Below are 21738 nucleotides of genomic sequence, written 5' to 3' on the forward strand. Positions count from 1 at the left end.
TATCTTTAGCCATGGGCTTATGATGATTTTTTTTTCTGCTCTTGAAAGTTCAGAGAAGAAAAAAAAAATGTTTAGTGAACATTTCTTCTACTACATAACTGATAGTTTCAAACTCCATCTCTTTATCCTGTGAAAGTAGTTAGCACAATTCCTAACACATAGCAAAGTTATTTTCTCCTGTTCTTCCTAATAAGTTTATACCTATTTTGTTTTCATATTTGTAAAAAAAAAATGCAGGTTGATGAGCCAACCCTTTCCTGGTCACCTCCATCTACTAGAGCCAGTGAAGCGATACGTTCTACCAATGTGTCTCACTATGAACTGCAAGTGGAAATAGGTAATAATCCTGATTTCACATAATTGACCTCTCATTGTTCAAAATGAAATTGATGACCAAAAAAAAAAAAGATTATTTCATGGGCAAGTGTCTGTTGTCACCTAAGCTTAAAACTGGATGTACTGTTTTACAATGACTCTGTCAGTCATTGAATTAATTTTCAATTGGATTCAGTTAATTTTATGTCTATATCAAAACAGTGAGATAGACAGATTTTTATGATTACTGTCTATAAATTTTACTTTTCCACTGAAATGCATTTAGAGAAGGAAGACACTAAATAAATACTATTTGTGTCTTTATTGTGGGAATCATCTTTTGTGAGTATAATTTATATTGGGTAGGAATTAAAATCAAATCATGTAAATCTTTTTAGTCACAGTACTTTAATCAAATTATTTTGGTGGTCCTAGAATTTGAACTTAGTGTCTCTCACTGGCTAGGCAGGCACTCTACCACTTGAGCAATACTTCAACCCTTTTTTTGCCTTAGTTATTTTTCAAGCAGGGTCTTGCATTTTTGACTGGGGCCAGCTTCAGACCTCAGTCCTTCCATGTAAGGCCTCCCTCATAGCTGGGGTGACAGGTGTGCACCATCATATCCAACTTATTGATTGAGATGGGATCTTGCTAACTTTTTGCTGGGCTGGCCTTGAACCATAATAATCCCAGTCTCCAGGATAATCCCAAGTAGCTGGGATTATAGGCATGACCAAATTATTTTCTAATTTAAAATTTTACTTGAAATCTTATTTGTAGTAGAAACTTTTCTTAGTTAAGTATGGATCAAGATGAGTATTTGTATATAGTGTTATATACATATACATACAGAACATTCAGAACCATCAATTAAGCACTATATTTTGGAATACAAAGTTTAGTCACACACTTCTGGAGGTAATATAATCTCTGACAGGGTGAAAACATGATAGTATTGTTTTAGGCACTAGAAGGTACAACAGTAGAGGTACATGCTAAGTGTTATGGGAACCTTTTTAAAACAACCTGTTGGGAATTTTGAGTATGTGCAACATATGTGCCCCTTCTAGCTTAAAGAAGATTATTTCCCTAATGCAGTAGATGGGAGAAAAAATAGAACCTGCTAAGCTCTGATTTTAATCCGTCACCCAGAAATGGAGCAAAGAAAATGGAGCATCTAATCAGCTCCTCTTAGTGTCAAGAAAAATGACAAAAAGAAGCTGGCTCCCCCCAAATAAGGAAAAGTTTGCTGGATGTTCTTAGTTAGGGTTTTTGTTATAAATAGCAGAGACCAATCCTGACTAACTTAAAGCAAAAAATGAAATTTTGAACAATATTGTTAATTCATAGAATCGTTTGCTAGAGAAATAGGCTCAGAAGAAACCTTGAGAAACTGAGTGACAAGAGCCAGGACCATGAATTAGGAGTAGCCTGTCAGTGCACTGCCTATTTGGGTACTTCTACTACAAACATCGGGCCCCGCTACAGTGACTCCTTATGGCCTTTGCTTCTTTAACTCACTCACTACATCCTTCACTTGGCCAAGCGCAGGGCACATGCCAGGGTGAAGGAGACGAAGACAGAATAAGGATCTGACCTTTTCCAAAATAGCACCTTGTAGCAAATTCCCCAGAATTAGAAAGGCAGTTCAGATGGAGCCAATCTAAAAAAGAATGTTTACCTAAATAAGTGGCTACAGAAGAATGGCTAGAGAATGTCACATAGTTCCTCTGTGGGAACAAGGAGACAGTGGGCAGCTGTAGGAAATAAATGTAGAAAAGCACATTGAGAACACATTGAGAAAGACCTTTATATGATATATTTAGAAATTCAGACTGCTGACCCCCACATCTTACCTACTTTTTAAAGAATTTAAGGCAGAAGTTTGGAATGTATTCTCTCTGTGCTAGAGAGACATTGTTGCTAGCAATTATGTAATAACAGCATCCAACAGGCATTATGCTGTATAATAAAAAGGTGCTTTCTTCCTTTAGCCCTCTCCCCCTTACCACTCCCATTTTGCAGATGAGGGTACTGTAGCTCTGAGATGATCATACAGCCTAGTCAATGATTTGAAATCAGACCTTTCTGACCATAGGGTCTAAGTGCTCAGCTGCCACACTGTAATACCTTCCTATTGATAAAATGCCAAATTTAGAACTACTCTGAAACCAGTCTGGAAGATGTAACCAGAAGTATCATTCTCCTTACCTATGTCTTAAAGAAAATTTGTAGTGCCTATATTCCCTCACAGTGCCACCGAATCAAAAGTTCAGGGGAATGGGGCCCAGGCATAGGCATTTTAAAGTAGTTCCCTCAGTAATTCTGATGCTTTTCCTGGCTGAGAATTTAGGATGTAGCGAGGAATCCTGTGTTCAGGGAAAGAAGGACTTAAACTAAGGCAGAGCCATGTACACTGGCAAGGAGGAAATGTGTGAGATTAACTTCATTTCAAAGGTAAAATGGACAAAAATTGGTCACTGATGAGAGAAGAATAGAACTAAGAGATTAGCTCCCAATAATAAGTGCCACTCCAGAGAAAGGAGGGATTTCATACTTAAAAACTGGCAACACCTTAGTATGGCATGGTTGGGCACACCTGTAATCCCAGGACTCAGGAGCTGAGGCAGAATTGTGAGTTCAAGGTGATTCTGGGCTATGTAGTGAGTTTGAGGACAACCTGGGCTACATAGCAGAGATCTTGTCTCAAAAAAACACAAACAAAAATCACCAACTACTGCCAAGTGTGCCAAGCAACAAAGCTCTTATACATTGTTTTTAGGAAAGCAAAATAGTTTAGCCACTTTTGGAAACAGTTCAGCAGGCTTCTTAAAGTTAAGTATACATTTACTACATGACCCAGCAATCACTCCCAGGTATTTGCCAAAGAGAAATGAAAACATGTATCTCATTGGACACCTGTGCAGGAATGGTTTAGGCAACTTTAGTTACCAGAAACTGAAGGCAACTCAAATATCCACCAACCTGTGAATAGATGAATATACATATAATGCATTATTATTCAGCAACAGGAAAAAAGCTAACTGCTGAAAACATGGAACATGATGAATCTCAAAAGCATTATGCTGCATAAAAGAAGCTAAGCACAAAAGAATATCTCCTTTTTGATGCCATTTATACGACAGGCAGCAAGTAGATCAGCCAGGGACTGGAAGTCAGGATAGGAGACTGCTGAATAACATTCCATTGTTTGACTGTATCACAATTTGCTCATTAAGTCACAATTTTAGCCATTACAATAGATATGCAATGGTAGGACATTGTTTTAATTTGCATTTCTCTATCTTGAGTATCTTTTTCATATGCTTATTGGCCATTCTTATATTTTATTTTGTGGATTTCCTATTTGATCCTCTGCCTGATTTTTAAATTGTATTGCTTGTCATCTTAAGAATTGTAAGAGGGGTTGGAGATTTAGCTCAGTGGAAGAGCGCTTGCCTGGCAAGTGTAAGGCCCTGAGTTCGGTCCCCAGCACCGGAAAAAAAAGGAAAAAAAAAAAAAAAAGAGTTGTAAGAGTTCATTATGTATTCTGGATGTAAGTCTTATCAGATAGAAGTATTGTTAATACTTTCAATCAATGGCTTGGCTTTTCATTTATTTTGTTACATTAAAAAATATAGAGAGAGAGCTTCCTGGTTAAAAAATTCAATTCATAGGTAAAATTTTAATAATCACAAAAGAAAGTACATTAATAAATAACAGGAAAAATATAGCAAGTGAACAAAATCTTCCTAACCTTCATAAAGGCTTATCAGGTCCCATGAGCCCCTGAACCTGTTTTGGGATCTGTGTAAGTACTCAAAAAACCCTAGAGAGTTCCTTCTTATTCTCTTCCACATGGCTCTGATCTCAGACATAAAGTCTGAGCAGCTCACTACCACCAGAAAAATGGGAGACCTGAGTATGTATGGGACATGGCCTCTCATGCAGAAATTGTCCAACAGGTCACAAAACTTTTCTAGTGTACTTAAAGAAATTTCTTAGAGGCAGATTACCAGGAAGGAAAAGAGGGGACACCCTCCATTAGGTCAGATTTTAAGTAAGGTCATGAAAGTGGCATAAGTCTGGTTACAAGGAGTTACTGTGAATACCTAGTAGCTAAGTGGGATGGAGGTCTGTACTTTGAACCTTAGAAAACAGCAGAGGACCAAGCAAAATCACCCAGGTATGGAATGCTCCACCTTCTGAGTCAGTTTCGACTGACCCTCACCTTCCTTTTAGACACCTGAAAATGAGCTTGGGTTGAAACAGTTGGTAAGCCACATGTCTGAGTTCTGGACCATTGCTGCAGTGCTGCAGATGCTTAAGCCTTTTCATTTTGTTGATAGTATGTTTTGAAGAACAGGAATTTTAAATTTTGAAGAAATACAATGTCGGGTTTTTTTTCTTTGGTTGCTGCCATGAATTTTATGTCTGATTACAGGAAGAGGATTTGACAACTTGACCTCTGTCCATCTTGCACGGCATACTCCTACAGGAACACTGGTAACTATAAAAATTACAAATCTGGAAAACTGCACTGAAGAACGGCTGAAAGCTTTACAGGTAATGATATGAAGAAAGTATAGATCTAAATTAATGTAGTGTCTGTTTGAGAAAATTCCATCTGTAAGAGTTTTTCTCCCAAAAATTGATAATTCTTTCTGTTAGGAAAAGGTAAATTTCTTTTTTTTGACTAACATTCAGTTACTGAATTAGAAAGAATACTTGGAAACCAGATCCATTACCTGAAAGAACAAATGCATTCAGACTCCAGCAACTATTGTTAATTTCTTTGAATAGCATATTCAACATGCTAGTCTGGAAATTTGCAACATCCTATAGTCAGTCCAATCACAGTCATAGTGGGAAACTGAAAACACAGAAGCAAACAGTCTATTCCATCCAGGTAAGGAAAATTAACTTCTGAATTGATAAATTTTAACAGAATTATATTTCAGGCATATTATGCCATTTTCTTGTCACTAATGATTTTTGATATAAAGGAGGAAAGAACTTTATTTTGATATGGTTCCAATTTTTAAACTATTTCTATGTGCACATGTATATTGCACAGAAGAATAACTGGAAGTAACTTATTGACAGTGGTTCTGTCTGTGATATGTTGTACATGACTTTTTCCACTTATTTTATGTGCTTTTAAACATTACAATAAGAAGAAAGAATAGTTACTAAGCATATCCCCTCTGGAGTCAGACTAAGTTCATATCCTCCCTTGACTTCTGTTATTAACTATGTGCTTGTGGACAAGTTTTCTAACATTTTTAAGTGCCTTCTTATAAAATGGGATTCATGGACTGGTGGTGTGGTTCAGATTGTAGAGCACCTGCCTAGGAAGCTCAATGCCCTGAGTTCAAACCCCAGTACCACCACCAAAAAAATATATATATATATAAATAAACAAAATGGGACTCATAATATCACATACTTTGTGGAGTGGTTGTGAGATTTACAGAGATGAAAGCACTAAGAACACTGCAGAGCACTAGTATGTTCCCTTGAGTATCAGATACCAATATTGTCATCAGCACAAGGGAAAAAGTTGTTTTCAAATGTCTTGTCTCTGTGTTCGTTCTAGAAAGCAGTGGTTCTATCCCACTTTTTCCGGCACCACAATATTACAACTTACTGGACAGTTTTCACTGTTGGCAACTGGCTTTGGGTTATTTCTCCATTTATGGCCTATGGTAAGAAAACTGCTTTTAAATAAAATAACTCATTGTTTAGCCTGAATGCTTCCATTATAAAGATGAGCAGGGCCTTATGTTTATGATTAACTACTTTTAATTTATAAATTTAATGGCTGATTTTAGATTTAATTATACATTTCTATGTATGGTTCATGTTGACTTTTTTAGTCTTCAGAAAAAAAGTAAAATGGGTATGATGATCATTGAAACCTCATCCCTAATTCTCTAAGAATCACATGATTTTGGTCAGCTGCCTCTTCTTTTCGGTTTCCTTCCTCTCTAAATGGAGAGTAACTGTTATTCTACAGACAGAAATAGCTTTCCCACTTATGTACATGGTCCCTGTAAACTGATTTCATCATATTGTAAGCATCTGTGTGTGCCCATTTCCCTCACTTGTGCTTCTCGAAGGGAGGTTCATTTATATTTCCTGGTTTGGAGTCCACAGGTACTCACATAGTACTTACTACAGTGCGGTGTTCAGTAAGCGTGCTGAATAATTAAGTAAATGGATTCCAAAGCTTTATCTTTAGAATAGCCTTTGTGAACTATTTCTTGATTTTAAAAATTGCGTATCATATACATATAAAGTATCTATTTTTATTCACTAATATTGGAAAATTGTTAGTTTTCTTTTCTAATTGCTTAGAAAGTCATTAGAAAAAAAAAATTCCCCCGATGGTGCTGGGGATCAAACCCAGGGCATGAGCATGCTAGTACACACTTTACCTCTGAGCTATATCCCCAGTCAAAACAAAGTTTTCAAAAGCTCTTGAAGGAAAAATCACTTTTTGTTAGACTCCAAAAAAGTTACAGGTTGTGTTTATGGTTGAAAAGATCATCTATAGCATAGCTGAAAACAGAATCACTTTCAATGTTCACCTAAAGATTTCAAAGATATCTTTCAGGTTCAGCAAGTCAGCTCTTGAGAACATACTTTCCTGAAGGAATGAGTGAACCCTTGATAAGAAACATTCTCTTTGGAGCAGTGCAAGGGTTGAACTATCTGCACCAAAATGGCTGTATTCATAGGTATTTACTTAATGCATTTTATAAAATGAGTTTTAATGGCAAAAGTCTCTTAGAGAACTTTAAGGAACAGTTAAGAAATTTATAAATGAAAGTTGAGGAAGAGGCCAGTAGACAGAGTGGATGCTTGTCTTTAATGTCCACTCACCAAAATGTTGAGATCACAGCATCTGTGCCAAGTACTGTACTTGGTACTGAGATGGACTCCTTGCCCTCATGGAACTCACAGTCTCCAACTTAGGTGGGATATAAGGACCTATATATTCAGGATTGTCTGCTGTAGGGAAGGGGACCCTACATAGTTTTTGTTTGTTTTTTTTTAAACAGAGTTTCTTTATTTGCTTTCAAGCTTATATCATGCACAAATTATAATTAATCCTTTCTTGGTTTCTTAAATATTTTGTAGCATCTTGAGATTATAATGCTAAATGTTAATTCTCTTGTTACCAGACTGCAGTTGCAGAAGTAATTTGCTGAAATGTGAAAAGCAGTAATACATTGGGACTTTGTTCACTTCTTAATTAAGTTAATATTAAATAAACTTACTTTCTTATTGTTTGTTTCAGTTTCCTTAAAGTTTTTTGTTTTGCTATTTGTATGTTAGCAGCATTCTGCTTAGCTGAGAACTTCAAACCAACTTCTAATTAACTGAAGTTTTCTTAACCTTACCAGACTATTGACTGTCCTGCTCTGTTGGTGTCCAAATTTAGAGTTTTGGATGAAAGATAAGCCTCTTTAATATCCGACATTAAAAGGAAAATTCTAAATGACGTATCTTTATAAATGGTGTTATACCATGAGAGGCTTTTATTGGACAATATTGCATTTAACTTTAAAATATAACCTTATTCTTCAAATATTACTCAGTTTTTAGGCTTCTTAGATGTCTTTGCAATGGCATCCTAAAATAGCGAAATGTGATTGTTGTTTGAAAAAAATTACCAATTCTAAACAGGTAGCTTTCACTTACATCTTCCCTTCACCTGGTGCTATATTAAGTAGCTAAAATAATTCCTTAATTCCCTGAACATTTCCTGTATTTTTCACAGTGCAATACATTGCTATTTTATAAAGAGTATTTAATTTCTAAGCGAATACATGGATTTGTTCTGACCAGGCTTTTATTCTTTCTTCATTGGCCAGATTCCTAGTACTTAGGATTGTTTCTTTTTGTTCTAGGAGTTTTAAAGCCAGCCATATCCTCATTTCTGGTGATGGCCTAGTGACCCTCTCTGGCCTGTCCCACCTGCATAGTTTGATTAAGCATGGACAGAGGCATAGGGCTGTGTTTGATTTCCCACAGTTCAGCACATCAGTGCAGCCGTGGCTGAGTCCAGAACTACTGAGACAGGTCAGGTGTGGCCGTTGCATTGGGTTTTTCTTTGTGTCTCAATGTCTTCTGAGTTTGACTAAAGGACAGTTGTGTCCTTTATTGGGATTGGTGAATGGCTTACTGCAAGACCATTTTTTTTCTTGTAAAAAATGTTAGGGACTTTACACTGTAAATTATATATTAGGTGGATCTTGATTTCACATTTATGGGGTTATTTTTCTGTTGTTCACCATCCTTTCTCAAAAAGCACATGTGTAACTTTTTTGTTAAGTTATTTGCACTAAAGGACTTCAATGAATTGTGTTCTACAGGATTTACATGGATATAATGTGAAGTCAGATATTTACAGTGTTGGGATTACAGCATGTGAATTAGCCAGTGGGCAGATACCGTTCCAAGATATGCATAGGACTCAGGTAAGTGCTTCTAAAATCCCTGAGCTATTTGCCTTTTATAGGCTGTCTTACATTCTAGATAATTCCTGTTAAACATGTTTATTGTAGAGTCTTAGGAGCTTTTTGTCATTCCATTGTTTTAATATTTTGCCTGGAAAGGGTTTAAGGGCTTTCTTCTTCCTCTTAGATGCTGTTACAGAAACTGAAAGGTCCTCCATATAACCCATTGGATATCAGTATTTTCCTTCAGTCAGACTCCAGAATGAAAAATTCCCGATCAGGTATAGACTCTGGGATTGGAGAGAGTGTACTTGTCTCCAGTGGAACTCACACAGTTAACAGTGAACGACTGCACACACCATCCTCAAAAACCTTCTCTCCTGCCTTCCTTAGCTTGGTACAGCTCTGCCTGCAGCAAGATCCTGAGAAAAGGTAATATTGGCTACTTCTAAATAGCACAGAATGCAAGTGCTATATATTTTATAGAGGCTTTGTGATATTACCCTTCCCATAAAATTAAAATATTTTTTCAATCTTTTGATGAAAAAATTAGTCTAATCTAGAAAATAACAATGCTAAGATCAAGTAGGAGTGGTAACCAAATGGAAAGAACACTGTATTCAAAATCAGAAGAGTTGGGCTTCAGTCTTAGCTATACTATTTTCTACCCAAGTCAACCTTGTAAAACTCAGATGTTTTTGAAAACATCACTCTTTCTGGACATTAATTACTGCATGTATATTAAGACATTTTAGAAACTTCTAAGCAATATAAAAATGTAAGTTGTTGGGGCTGGAAGCATGGCTTTAGTACCACCTGCCTAGCAAGCGCAAAGCCCTGAGTACAAGCTCCAATACCACCAAAAAAGAAAGTTGCTGCTATTCTATTGTAGGTAACAATATATTAGTATTTTTGGAGAGATTTGTGCATCTTTTTTTTAAGCTCCTTAGTACCTATTGTAGCTCCTTATAGTGGATGCCCAATAATGAGTATGGATTAATTGAAGGATACTTCTAAAATTATTTCCTCCCATTAGTCAAGGTTGGAACTGAGAATTGGCCTTCTAACAGATTTTTTTTTCTTACTATTATATATTAGATATTATAGGTCTAAGCCTACTTTTCTTTTTGCTGGTACTGGAGTTTGAACTCAGGCCTCACACTGGCTAGGCAGGTGCTCCACCACTTGAACCATACCCCCAGCCCTTTTTAGCTTTAGTTAATTTTCAGATAGAGTCTTGAGCTGGCCTGGACCATGATCCTCCTAACTGTACCTCCTGACTAGCTAGGATTACAGGTATGCACCTCCACACCCAGCTTTTTTGTTATTGTTAATTGAGATGGATCTCACTAACTTTTTTCCTGGGCTAGCCTTGAGCTACAATCCTCTGGATCTCTGCCTCCCAATTAGCTGGAATTATAAGCATAAGCCACCATGGCTGATATCCCTAATTTCTAATATATTTACACACATAAAATCTACATTCTGGTATGAAGTTCTGTTTTTTAAATAACTTTTTAAAAAATTTCAGGCCATCAGCAAGAAGTTTATTATCCCATGTATTCTTCAAACAGGTGAGTTAATCTATCGTCTGTTGTCTAGATATTTTTAAATACTATTAAAAAGTCACCTCATTTTGTTGACTTCATGAGATAGTTTGATTGCCAAGAGTCTTACTATTAACTTTCTTACAAAGTAAAGTTAGAAATAGAAAAATATTTTAGTAGTTCAGTTATAGACTTTCTAAAAGATTTCCATTCTGTGAAATAAAATGAGTAAAAACTAGATTATCATCATATGTTATTATATGCTCACTATATATGTTTAGACTTTTTTTCTATATTGGCTAGAAATAATGGGAGGGCAAAATAATTCTGATAAAAATCATTTGAATAGGCTTTTAATTCTTCCTGTTTTCTGATTATCAGAATCAAAAGCATTTTAGAGAAAATACCTAAAAGTAATTTTAAACCTTTTTTTTGGTGGTACTGGGGTTTCAATTCAAAACTTCCCACTTGCTAGGCAGGAGCTCTACCACTTGAGCCATGCCTCAGCCCCTAAACACTTTTAAAATGATTTTTGAAAATTACTTATTGCTAATAAAATTGATGTTTTGAATTTATGTACCAACAGCCTTATTTTGAGTTTCTTTAACAGATGAAAGAAGAAAGCCAGGATTCCATACTCTCACTGTTGCCCCCTGCTTATAACAAGCCATCAGTAGTACTGCCTCCAGTGTTACCTTGGACTGAGCCGGAATGTGATTTTCCTAATGAAGAAGACCCAGACTGGGAATTCTAGGGCTGCCAAATCATTTCATGTCCTATATACTTGACACTTTCTCCTTGCTGCTTTTTCTCCTGTATTGCTAGGTACAAATACCAGAATTATACTTGAAAATACAGTTGGTGCACTGGAGAATCTATCATTTAAAACCACTCTGTTCACTGGGCATTGATTGATAACCCTTCTGCTTAGATCAGAGTGCCTTCACAACTCCAGGGAAACATCAGAATTACTAATGTAGCTATAGTTAGTGTCATTTATTCTTGATTTTTCCCCCCAAGCTGTGACCACTTCTTTCTTGTTCTCTCAGTGTAATTTTTTTTGAGCCAGTTAGTTTTTTTGACCTCTTGCTGTTCTCTTGGGAATAAGCCTTCAGAGGACAGTGCTTTCAAGGACATCTTGTTCTTCCATATCCTCTAGCCTCTTTGATCAGCTGTTAGACCAACAGGCTAGTTTATCCTGACACCAAACCCTATTTTTAGAGAAGGGAAATGTTTATATTTCCCCTTTTTCTTCTGCTAATGTTAATAGATTATGGTAACACCAAACTGAGCCTAACTCCCTTGAAATTATAAAGATGCAGTTGCTTTTTTTAAAGTAATAAAAGGGGGCACTAAAGTAACACTTTTCTATCTATGTAAGTTATAGATCCTGAATTCATGCACCCCGTGGGGGCTCAATAAAGATTTATTGAATTGAGTTATGCTTTTATTTTTGTTGTATGAATTGACATAGAACACAGATCCTAATTTGTTTTGCCAAGAGATGTCTCTTGAACAGATTGATTTACATAACCTAACGAATTGGGGACAACTAGTTGTTTGGTTCAATAGAGGCAGAAGGCATGCTGGCTTCTTAAATGATTATTGCTCCTGCACAGGGTACAACATTTAAAAACATATGGCTCTTAATTAATGGCATTTATATGCAAAAGAGAGATGCTTGTCACAAAAATTTGCAGTTTGAGCTCTGATAAATTGGGACTCTGTCAGTGGATTTTCTTAATCTATAAAACTTCATACAAGTTATTTTTACATGATTATTTTAAGATTACCCAAAATATAAATAATACAGAAATAACAGGCAACTTGAAACACAATCCTTTGTAGTTTACTAAACCCTCTCAAGAATGAATGTTGGAGTTATTCTATCAGTACAGCCACCAAGACCTGCAAAGGTGAAAGCTAAAGGTGAAAGAATTTTGAATGGCCAGAAGAGGGAGAGGATGAAGACCAGTTGAGGCCCTGAGAACAGCTGCAGTGGTGGGAGCTGTAGTTCATCCCACTTACCTCTCCCTTTGAATTCCCCTCAGCTAGAGAAGCCCATAGAAATCTTAAAAGATCCTGATTCTGTGTGGGGGTTCTCTTGCATATGTATAGTGTGTGTATATGTGTAGGGGGGAATCATGAAATGATGTCTCTTAGCTCTCCTATTGTGGATGTATTAGGGTTCTCTGCAGAAATAGAGCCAATAGAATGTATGCATGTATATTGTTTATACATATAAAATATATGTGTGTTAACATTCATACATACATAAACAAATTTTAAGCAGTTGGTTCATGCAACTGTTGAGGCCTACAAATTCCAAGATCTGCTGTGTGAGTCAGCAAGCTGGAGACCCAAGACCCAATAATGGAGTTCTAGTCCAAAGGCTATCTTATCAGGCTCAAGACCCAGGACAAGACAGTATTTCAGCTTGTGTTAAAAGGCAGAGAGCTGATGCCCCACTTCTAATACTGTTGGGCAGGAGGAACTCTTTTACTTGGAAGAGTTTAGCATTTCTTGTTCTATTCTGGTCTTCGGTGATTATGTGAGGCTCACCCACATTAGGGAGGGCTATCAAAATGTTAATCTTACTGAGAAACACCTGAATGTTTGGCCAAATATCCGTGTACTCTGTGGCCCAGTGTTGTTGACATAAAATTAACCATTGCAGGAGCTATTGTAATTGACTGATAGCTTCACTCTGTATATGAATGCCTTCTTGAGTTTGTACCATAATCACTTCTTGTTTTAATAGTTTTTATTGGCTGCTCTAGCAAATTGCTACAAACTTAGTGACTTAAAACACCAGTCTATTTTACAGTTCTGTTACTCCAAAGCCCAAAATGAGTCTCATTGTGGTAAAACCGATTCCTTCTGGGGACTCTAGAGGAGAATCTGTTTCCTTGCCCTCTCTGGCTTTCAAAGGCAGTCTACATTCCTCAGCTTGTGGCCTTCTTTGTCCACAAAGTCAGAAATGTCATTTCTCTTTCTTCCATTCCTTCTACTTTTAAAGACCCTTGTGATTCCATAGGGTATAGCCAAATAATCCAGAATAATTTCTCTTCCTACTTTCAGCTGATTAGAAACCTTGATTCCCCTTAACTATGTAACCTAACATAGTTCTAAGTTCTAGGATTAACATGTAGGGGTTTTTCACTATAGAAGGCAACATTCAGAGTTTCCTGGGATTAGGACAGGCTTGGGACCATTATTCTGACTACCACACATGTTGACTCTCATCCTGATGTTTTTGAAGGACCCAAACTAGCAATCACCATAGCTAACATGCCTTCCTATGAACACCTATAGAACTCTCCCCAAACAGCACTTATGCAACTCTTATTATAATTACTTCTGTGTTTGTGTCCCCAGTTGACTGTGTCCTTGAGCATACTTACTGACTAGGATATTCCTGGTTTTTAACAAAAATGTCTGGCATATTGTAGATGTTTAATAAAGATTTAAGGATTTACAGTGTATGAAACAAAAAGACTTGAAAATTTTAGAGATGTAATATTTCCATCTAGTAACTATTTCCTTTAGTTCAAGCCAGATCAGTGGTTTTCCTCTTTAAGTACCATGGATCAGTTGCCAATTAGCGCTTAATCCATTTCTCCACTCTGTTCTGCTCTGCTTCACAGGCTACTACATTTCCCATTCACTCACATTCTGTGGTATCTGGGGAGGCAATAGTGGAAGGTCAGAGCTAAAAGAAGAAAGAAATACGGCATCTGCCACTCAAATGCCTAGTCTTCTAGTGTTCCTGACTTCAAGACTCTACTAACACTACTTCCTCCTGCTTCCCTTCCACCTGAGTGATGGAAGTACTTCCTGCTCTTGGTGATCCCTGGGTTCCCTCGGGATCCCTTTTGGCTTCTTACCCTTGATCCATCATGCATAAAACTAATTCCCTGTATTCCTTCTACTTGAAAAATCTGGAGTTACTTGTGTTTTCGCAGTTATGTGCCAACTAATACAAGTATAAATGCTCCTCAACCTACGATGGGGTTTCACCCAGATAAACCAGCTATAAATTGAAACTATCCTTCCAGTCATGATGGTTCATACCTGTAATCCCAGAAGTAGGGGGCTGCGGCAGGATGACTGCAAGCTTGAGACCAGCCTGGGCTACATAGACCCTATCTCCGCCCTCCCCACACCCCAAAAAAGAAAGAAAATATCCCAAGAGAAAATGCACTTAATATACCTAACTTATCAAAACTTGTAGCTGAGCAACACAGCACACTGTGGAGCATCAGCTGTTGCCCTTTGTGACTTGGTGGCCGACGGGACTGGCCAGTCTCATGCAAGAGCATCATGCGTCACTAGTCCAGGAAAACATGAGAATTCAACACATCCTTTCTATGGAGTAAGTATAAGTTTCACTTCATTGTAAATTTAAAAATCCCAAGTTGAATCGTCTATACTGACAATTTTGAGGATTACTAGAAATTCTTGATCCTCATAAAAAAATCACTACTCTGATTATAACATTGAATGAATGATCAGGAATTTATGTTCTCCATTAGCCAATTCTTTTTTAACAGAATGGTCTTTATGATTTCTGGTAGAAAAACTGAAACTGAACAAAAATTTTGTGAATTGAAATTTTTGCTTTTCAGGACCGAGTCAAAGTTCAATGAAACTGTACTTTATAGAAATCAGACCAGTTCTTCGTCCTCTATATTAACTTTGGTAGATAGGTGATATATATGCAGTTTCTACAATTTTATGTAGCTTTTTGAGTTTGGTGCAATTAAAAAGGCCCTTTCACAGTTTTTCAAGAAAGTTAGAAAGTCATGCTAGTGTAAGAGCTGCCTCAGGAATTAGTACTAGAATCTTTTATTATCCTTATTCATCACGTAAAAAAGTGCAGTATCAAGTGATGTTAAAGTTAATAGTTTTGTAAGCCCAAAGAATGGTTGACCGTCGAATCTAGAAATACAACTAGAGCTATAGAATAGAGTTGAGTCTTAACAAAAGGCCAAACACAGATAACAAATGAAGAACCTGGAGGACAAGTATAATTTAGAGTGTAACAAATGTTGGGGAAGTTAGAGAATATTTCACTCCAAAATACAATTGGAGTGATTTTTTTTTTTTGTTGGTAAGGAAGTTTGGACTCAGGGCCTTGTGCTTGCTAGGCAGGCACTCTTATCACTTGAGTCACTCTGCCAGCCCTTTTTGCTTTAGTTACTTTTTGAATAGGGTCTTGCAAGTATGCCCAGGCCAGCATGGACTGCTGTCCTTCTATTTATACTTACTTCATAGCTGGGATTATAGATGGGAACCACTGTACCCAACTTTTTATTGGTTGAGATGGGGTCAATAACTGTTTCACCAGGCTGGTCTCAAATCATGATCCTAACAATCTCTGCCTGTTGAGTAGCTAGGATTACAGATGTGAGCCATCATGCCCAGCTGGAGTAGTATTTTTACAAAGGGAAAAACTTTGCTTATGAATATCAACTGAAAATGTATTTCTGAATTTATGGTTTATAAACAAAAACACATTTACAGTAAATGTGTTTATTTTTCATTTTAGACTTAACAAAATGGTTCTAACAAGATGAAATTTTGTCATTCTATTATACAAAAGGAAAAATCTCCAAACCATTTTGTTAATGGAGAAGTGATATTCTCATTGGCCTAATATTCCATTCTGAACTCTTTGACATTTACATGATATCACAAATGAGCCAACATTTTTCAGCATCCTCTTTTAATATTTTTTTGGCCACATTTTATGCATTTCATAGTCTGGGGTTGTATCATTTATATGAACTATGCCTGCTGAAACCATTCGAGGACTTGCGAATTTCCCAGTGGCGCTGTCTTGTCTGTTAGGCTCTGGAGCAGTATATGGTCTTACACAATGTTTTGCCTCATTGTGGCTATCATCTGGACTTCTTCCTAAAAGTCTTGCTCTTGATTTTGTTTTTTTAGGATGGTTAATTGAGGGCACATGTAAATCCTCGATTTTATCCAAACAATCCTAAATATTAAAATAAAACATCATGTTGGTAAGTTAGATTTCTTAAAAATTCACTTTAAATTTACAAAGACTAAGGTTTATAATAACAGGATGAAAGCACTGGATGTTTCTTGGGCAATCCCTAATTAATGCCTTATACCAAAAAATTTCCATTAGATTCTACATTAGAAACCATGTTTTATTTTGTTTTTAAGAAATTGTATTGTTTCAAAGGATCAGCTGTTTCAAAAGGGATGGAAGATATGAAGCTGGAAACCAGATAAACAAAAGGGAGCTGTCCTCAGGGATCAGACTCCTAGGCAAAGCTGGCCAGCCTACTCTTCAGTTCTTCACCAGAGTATCTCTCACCTGACCTGAAACATAAATTATGAGCTTTTATATTGTACTTCTTATGTCGCCCAAACTTTGATCAGTCTTTAATACTTAATAAACATCTTTATCAGTGTATGTATATAGTATATATACATATTCTCTCTCTCTCATCCAAGAATATGGTTGTAATGTTAAAATTGTTAAAAAAACAATTTAAAATTTTTATGTACATTCTGAGAATAAAAACAAATAGAACATTCAGAACATCTGAATGTTCTATTTGTAATTGGAAGAATATACTGAGAGATTTCCACAAAAGAAAGTATGAAGAATCTAAAGACTAATTCTACCTCCTTTACATTTTTGCCTGGGTTTGGAAAAGGCAAACATTCTTCCTCTTCCTCTTATGTACATGGAACAATTAGGTAGGCCCTATTATTAAGAGCTTCTGTTGTGTTAGTAATACCTAACTTTAGCTCTACAGCTGATAACTGTTTACTAGGGTGCCAGTGGAAGGGGCTGAGACTGACACCTCTGATTCATTTCCTGGGAGCTCCTAAAACTCAAATTTCTCTCTCTTCTGTTTTGACTTCTTTTGGAGATTCCTAGATTTCAAGAAATCAAATGAATGTGTTTTTCTGATCAGCTGACAAATGCTCTAGTACCACTTAATTCTCTACTGTCAGTTTTATTTGAGAGAAAGGTTTAGGAACAGTTGACTTAATGGAGGGAAATAATGTTAACTCTGCCTGCTCTTATGAAAAGGGTTGTGAGAGCTTGCATCATTTAATATAAATGCAATTTCTTACTTCATTTGAAAAAGGGATATTAAAGATTTTGTTTGTCTAAAGACACTTCAGAGAGCCTTTGTTCTCTAAGAAAATTACAATCTCTTACTTCCTTTTCCTAGTATACACACACATACACACACATACAGGCTAGCTTAATATTAAGTTATTGAATTTAGATAGAAAAGAAGAATCCAAAATTAAGAGTATGAACTACACTGATTTACCTTGCCACTATATAGCAAATAGAATATTTAACTATATATTACATATAACATATAGTTAGCTACATAATATCTGTCCCACCACTATAAAGCTAGTAACTTGATCTACCATGGAAAACAAATTTAAAGCAACTATTTTGTTATTCAAAGGCAGAATTGTGCACATCAAATTATCAATTTAATGTCAGTTTTAGATTTGAAGAGTTTTCCCAGTTATAAATCATGTGTGTTACACAAACTGAGAAGAGCAGTGATCCAAAAAATTAAAATAAGTGCTTTTTATTCCTAGCTATTCTTTGCTTTAGAATACTGTCCTAATTATGTTAATATTAAAATTAGACCTTAATTCTCAAGATCTTAGCATATGATATAGTAAAAGGTAGACATTGAATTACTCATAATTCAATATAATTTAAATTATGCATATCCCTAATTCTTACCAAAATAACTAGCTAGTTGTAGGAGTTTCTTATTTATTTGCTGAAATATAACTCAGCTATTTCAAGAAGCCCTATATGTTTATATAGTTATGACTCTAGGAAGAGAAAATTTCAGATATGTCTCCACATTGGATAGCCTCTGCCAGTGGTTGCACAGGCTGGGTTGCAAGCAGCCCATGGCTAATTTTCAAAGGGCTAATATCCATCAGGTTTCCAGAGGCAGGACTGTGTGCCTTGGTTCTAGGCTGCTGTACACTAAAGGGTTTGCCCAGAGGACAAGGTGCCCTTTTTAATTCATGTCCCAGAGAAGGTGCCATTTACAAAGCCTCTATTTACAGGTGTGTTAATAATCACCTTGATTTTGTGATTATATTTTGAATCAGGTGAAGTGATATTTGAATTTCAAAAGAATTACTAAACTTGGAGGCCTGTTTGTGAAGGCAATTAAAGTTATACACACACACTTGCATTCAGGCATACATATTCTAAGGTAAATTAGTCACAGAATTTTGCCAAATACAGAAGGAGACTTAGAAAAAAACATTATTACATGTATAGTTCTTCTTGCAGTCCAATGAAGCAAAGTCCTTGGGACAGATTTCCTTGGAGTTCTTGTGGCGGGCAGTGTGGCTGGTGATGTGGCTGGTAGTATCCTAACTATCTTGTTAAATGACCTTTTTGGTTTGGCGACATTGTCTCTTTCTTTTCGAACCTTGAGTTTTACATTTTCTCTTTTCAATACTTCTGGGAAGAAGGGTGACTTTGAGTTTTTCTCACCTTTATTTTTAAATGATTGTGATTCAGGGATGTCAGTATATTTTGCATTATAAATTTCATTTCGGTCTACATAAAGAGTCTGCATTTCATCATCGAATTGTGCAAACGTTACTAAGTGTTTTTTATTGTTGTTGTTATTTCCTTTCAGTCTCTGACAATACTGGTCTAATTTTGATGGTTCCTCACTCTCTGAATTGAAATGAATGAAAGTACTAGTCTGCCAGGAAGGGAAAGTGAGTCTATTTAAATATTCTTCATCTTCCCTTGGCATTTTGCAATTAGGAATTCTTGGATGAGGTGACAATCCTGCTTCAGGATTCTGCTGAACAGTCAATTTATAAATATTAACATTCTCCTGTTTTCCAAGGGGCTTCAGAGTCCTTTCAAAGCAAGCTTTTGATTGAATTATTTTTGATTTACCATCCCAACTACATAGGTCTTGAATCTCTGCTTTATAAAAAGAATGTTTTCCTTGAGAAAATTGCATAAATCCCTGTTCTTTCTTGTGTTTCTTAAGCACTATATCTGTAAGTCCTTCTGATGACTTATTTGATGGACTTGCCTTGGTATTTTTGCTGGAAGAAGGCTGTATTTTTATTAAACTTAGTGTGTTAGCTCCATCTCTAGAGTAGTAATTTTTCTGCTCCCTAATTGTTGATGGATTTTCTTTTAAATTAAGTGAGAAAGAAGATCCCTCTTCTTCCATTTTGATCAATTCTGCTTCTATACTTTTATCCTCAGGAGTCTTCTGCAAAGGGTTTTGACCAAAATTTGAATTTTCATTTTGCTTTTCTGAATGCTCCTGCATAAAGTAATTTTCATCTCTAAAAGGTAAATCTGTTTTTATATACTTTAATGGTATGGAACTAGAACTAAGTGCATTTTTATGCTGGTTGAGCCCCTTTAATTGCCTCTCTGTCATTAGTCCTGATCTCGAAAGCTTTTCTATAAACTGGTCCTGGAGGTAGTTGCCTAGATTAGCTTTTAGATTTAATAATTCATTTTCTGATAAGCCTACAAAATACTTTTGTAGAGATTTATTAAAAGGACATTTCATGTTTATTTCGAGCCTCTTACCAAAACTCCCTCTTAAAATATCGTCTTGTAACTCATGAAAAGATATTGGGGCACTTTCAGTTTTTAAAGAAGATATGTTTGAGTGTAGAGTCACAGATTCTGTCTCATTAAATAAATTACCCTTTGAAAGGTTTTTAAGGAAGTAGTTTTGGAGAATTTCACTTAAAAACGATCTTAGCTTTATTTCTAAATGTTTATCTATGAAATGATGGTTAAAATTATTTACAAAAGACATGATTTCTTTTACAGTTTCTGAATATTTCTCCTGAGAAATATTTTGCCCTTTCAGTTCTCTTTTCTCATTCATCAAATACAAATTTTGGTGGATTTTTGTTAAGTCCTCCTTAGTGATATGGCCCGATTCTAAAAGTCTTTCTACAAGGTAATGCTGGATATGTTTACTTAACTCAGATTTTAGATTTTTTACTTCTGACTCTGAGAGTTTTTCTAAAAATACACGCAGCTTTGGACTGAAAATAGATTTTTTGTCTAATTTGTCTGCTTTATTAAAATCCTTTTTTGTTTCTCCAAAGTGTTCTATACCACTGGGCAAAGAATGTTGAATTAATCTTTCTAACTCTTTTTCTGGTTGTCTTTTTCTTTCAGACTGATTATATTTGAAAAAAACATTAAAGATGTTTTTTAAAAAGGATTTTAACATTGTATCTGACTCATTAAGTTTATCTGTTAGTGAATTACTTAATTTTTCTAAAGTAGAATTTACATCACTTTCTTCTGCATCAAGCCTCTGATCTTCACTTGACAAATCTGGTTTTTCAGATAGTATTGAATATTTTGAATCTTGTAAGGCTGTAGTTTGGCTACTTTCTACAAATTCAACATTACTTATAGGAGAGCTGGTGTCTTGGGAAATGCTAGGTATATTCTGCCCTGGAAGACTTTCTGTTTTGCTTTTGATTTCTGAATAATCCTCTGTGGAATCCTTTGACTCTTCTTCAGTGGAGGTTGTCTCTGTATACAGCAAAGAGCTCTGGTATTCTTTATCTAGTTCTATTACTTTGATTATCCCAGATTCTAAAAGAGTATCTACCGGAAATGCTTGTATTATCTGGCTAATGACAGATTTGGACTGTGTCAATTGTATTTCATCATCTTTTTTTCCATAGTTAATTAGAATATTTGAAGATAAACTTGTCTCCCAAGATTTGGGCAACTGATCCTGCAAGTTCAACTGTGCCTCACTCAGCTCTTTTAATTCTGCCCCCAACTGTGCAAAAATTGGTGCAGTGAATATTTGCTTTATAATGTAGTCATGTACTTTTCCATTTCCATTTGATTTGGAGCTAGACACTTCGCTTATTAAATGGTTCTTTTTTAAATTATCCTTTGTTTTCATTGGCAAATCTATTTCATTAGCTGATAAGAGTTTGGAAGAGACACCTTCTACCTCTGGAGATTTTCCTGGTTCACCTTCTGAAAGTACATCTGCAGAAATATTTTTAATAATTTGACTTAAAAGAGTCTTTGAATTTAAAATATCTTTTTCTGAAAGCCAGCTGTTTAAATCATGGATTTTTTCAAATGCCATTTCTTCCATATTACTTGGTGGTTTGTCGTGAGCGCTTACAAGTGGAGAATAATCATCCTTTATTGCTTCAGTGTTCACACAAACTTCTGGTTTAGAAAATAACTTGTCTGAAAGATCTTGCAGATTTTTACTTAAAATTGACTTGAGTATCATAGATTGTTTTAAATTTTCTATATCAGAGGTAAGGCTTGATGACTTTGTGGAGTGATGTGTATTTACATTTTCAGTCACTGATGATTC

At 35.8% G+C, this 21738-nt stretch overlaps 2 protein-coding genes across 10 annotated transcripts in view; one reads left to right on the forward strand and one right to left on the reverse strand.

Annotated features, from left to right (window-relative positions):
* LOC109682429 (STE20-related kinase adapter protein beta) overlaps nucleotides 1-11768 on the forward strand; it is a 34335-nt gene extending 22567 nt beyond the window's left edge. For 3 of the 9 annotated variants that reach the window (XM_074071406.1, XM_074071405.1, XM_074071407.1), the window contains 9 exons: nucleotides 238-337; nucleotides 4760-4881; nucleotides 5915-6023; nucleotides 6935-7058; nucleotides 8235-8406; nucleotides 8700-8804; nucleotides 8971-9215; nucleotides 10315-10357; nucleotides 10941-11768. In XM_074071406.1, the coding sequence (XP_073927507.1) occupies nucleotides 238-337; nucleotides 4760-4881; nucleotides 5915-6023; nucleotides 6935-7058; nucleotides 8235-8406; nucleotides 8700-8804; nucleotides 8971-9215; nucleotides 10315-10357; nucleotides 10941-11084 (1164 nt within the window). In that variant the 3' untranslated portion in view covers nucleotides 11085-11768. Of the gene's footprint in view, nucleotides 1-237; nucleotides 338-4757; nucleotides 4882-5118; nucleotides 5225-5914; nucleotides 6024-6934; nucleotides 7059-8234; nucleotides 8407-8699; nucleotides 8805-8970; nucleotides 9216-10314; nucleotides 10358-10916 lie in introns of those variants that run through there. The other 6 variants (XM_074071414.1, XM_074071411.1, XM_074071413.1 and 3 more) reach the window with 6 other exon arrangements.
* A 4189-nt stretch (nucleotides 11769-15957) lies between these two features.
* Nucleotides 15958-18957, reverse strand: LOC141422710 (cation channel sperm-associated targeting subunit tau-like). Its single transcript, XM_074072310.1, is given in 3 exon segments — nucleotides 15958-16076; nucleotides 16079-16331; nucleotides 18646-18957. Coding segments are annotated over 3 exon segments (684 nt in total).
* Nucleotides 18958-21738: the final 2781 nt, after the last annotated feature.

This window comes from Castor canadensis, chromosome 4, assembly GCF_047511655.1.
Source record: "Castor canadensis chromosome 4, mCasCan1.hap1v2, whole genome shotgun sequence".
Lineage (NCBI taxonomy): Eukaryota > Metazoa > Chordata > Mammalia > Rodentia > Castoridae > Castor > Castor canadensis.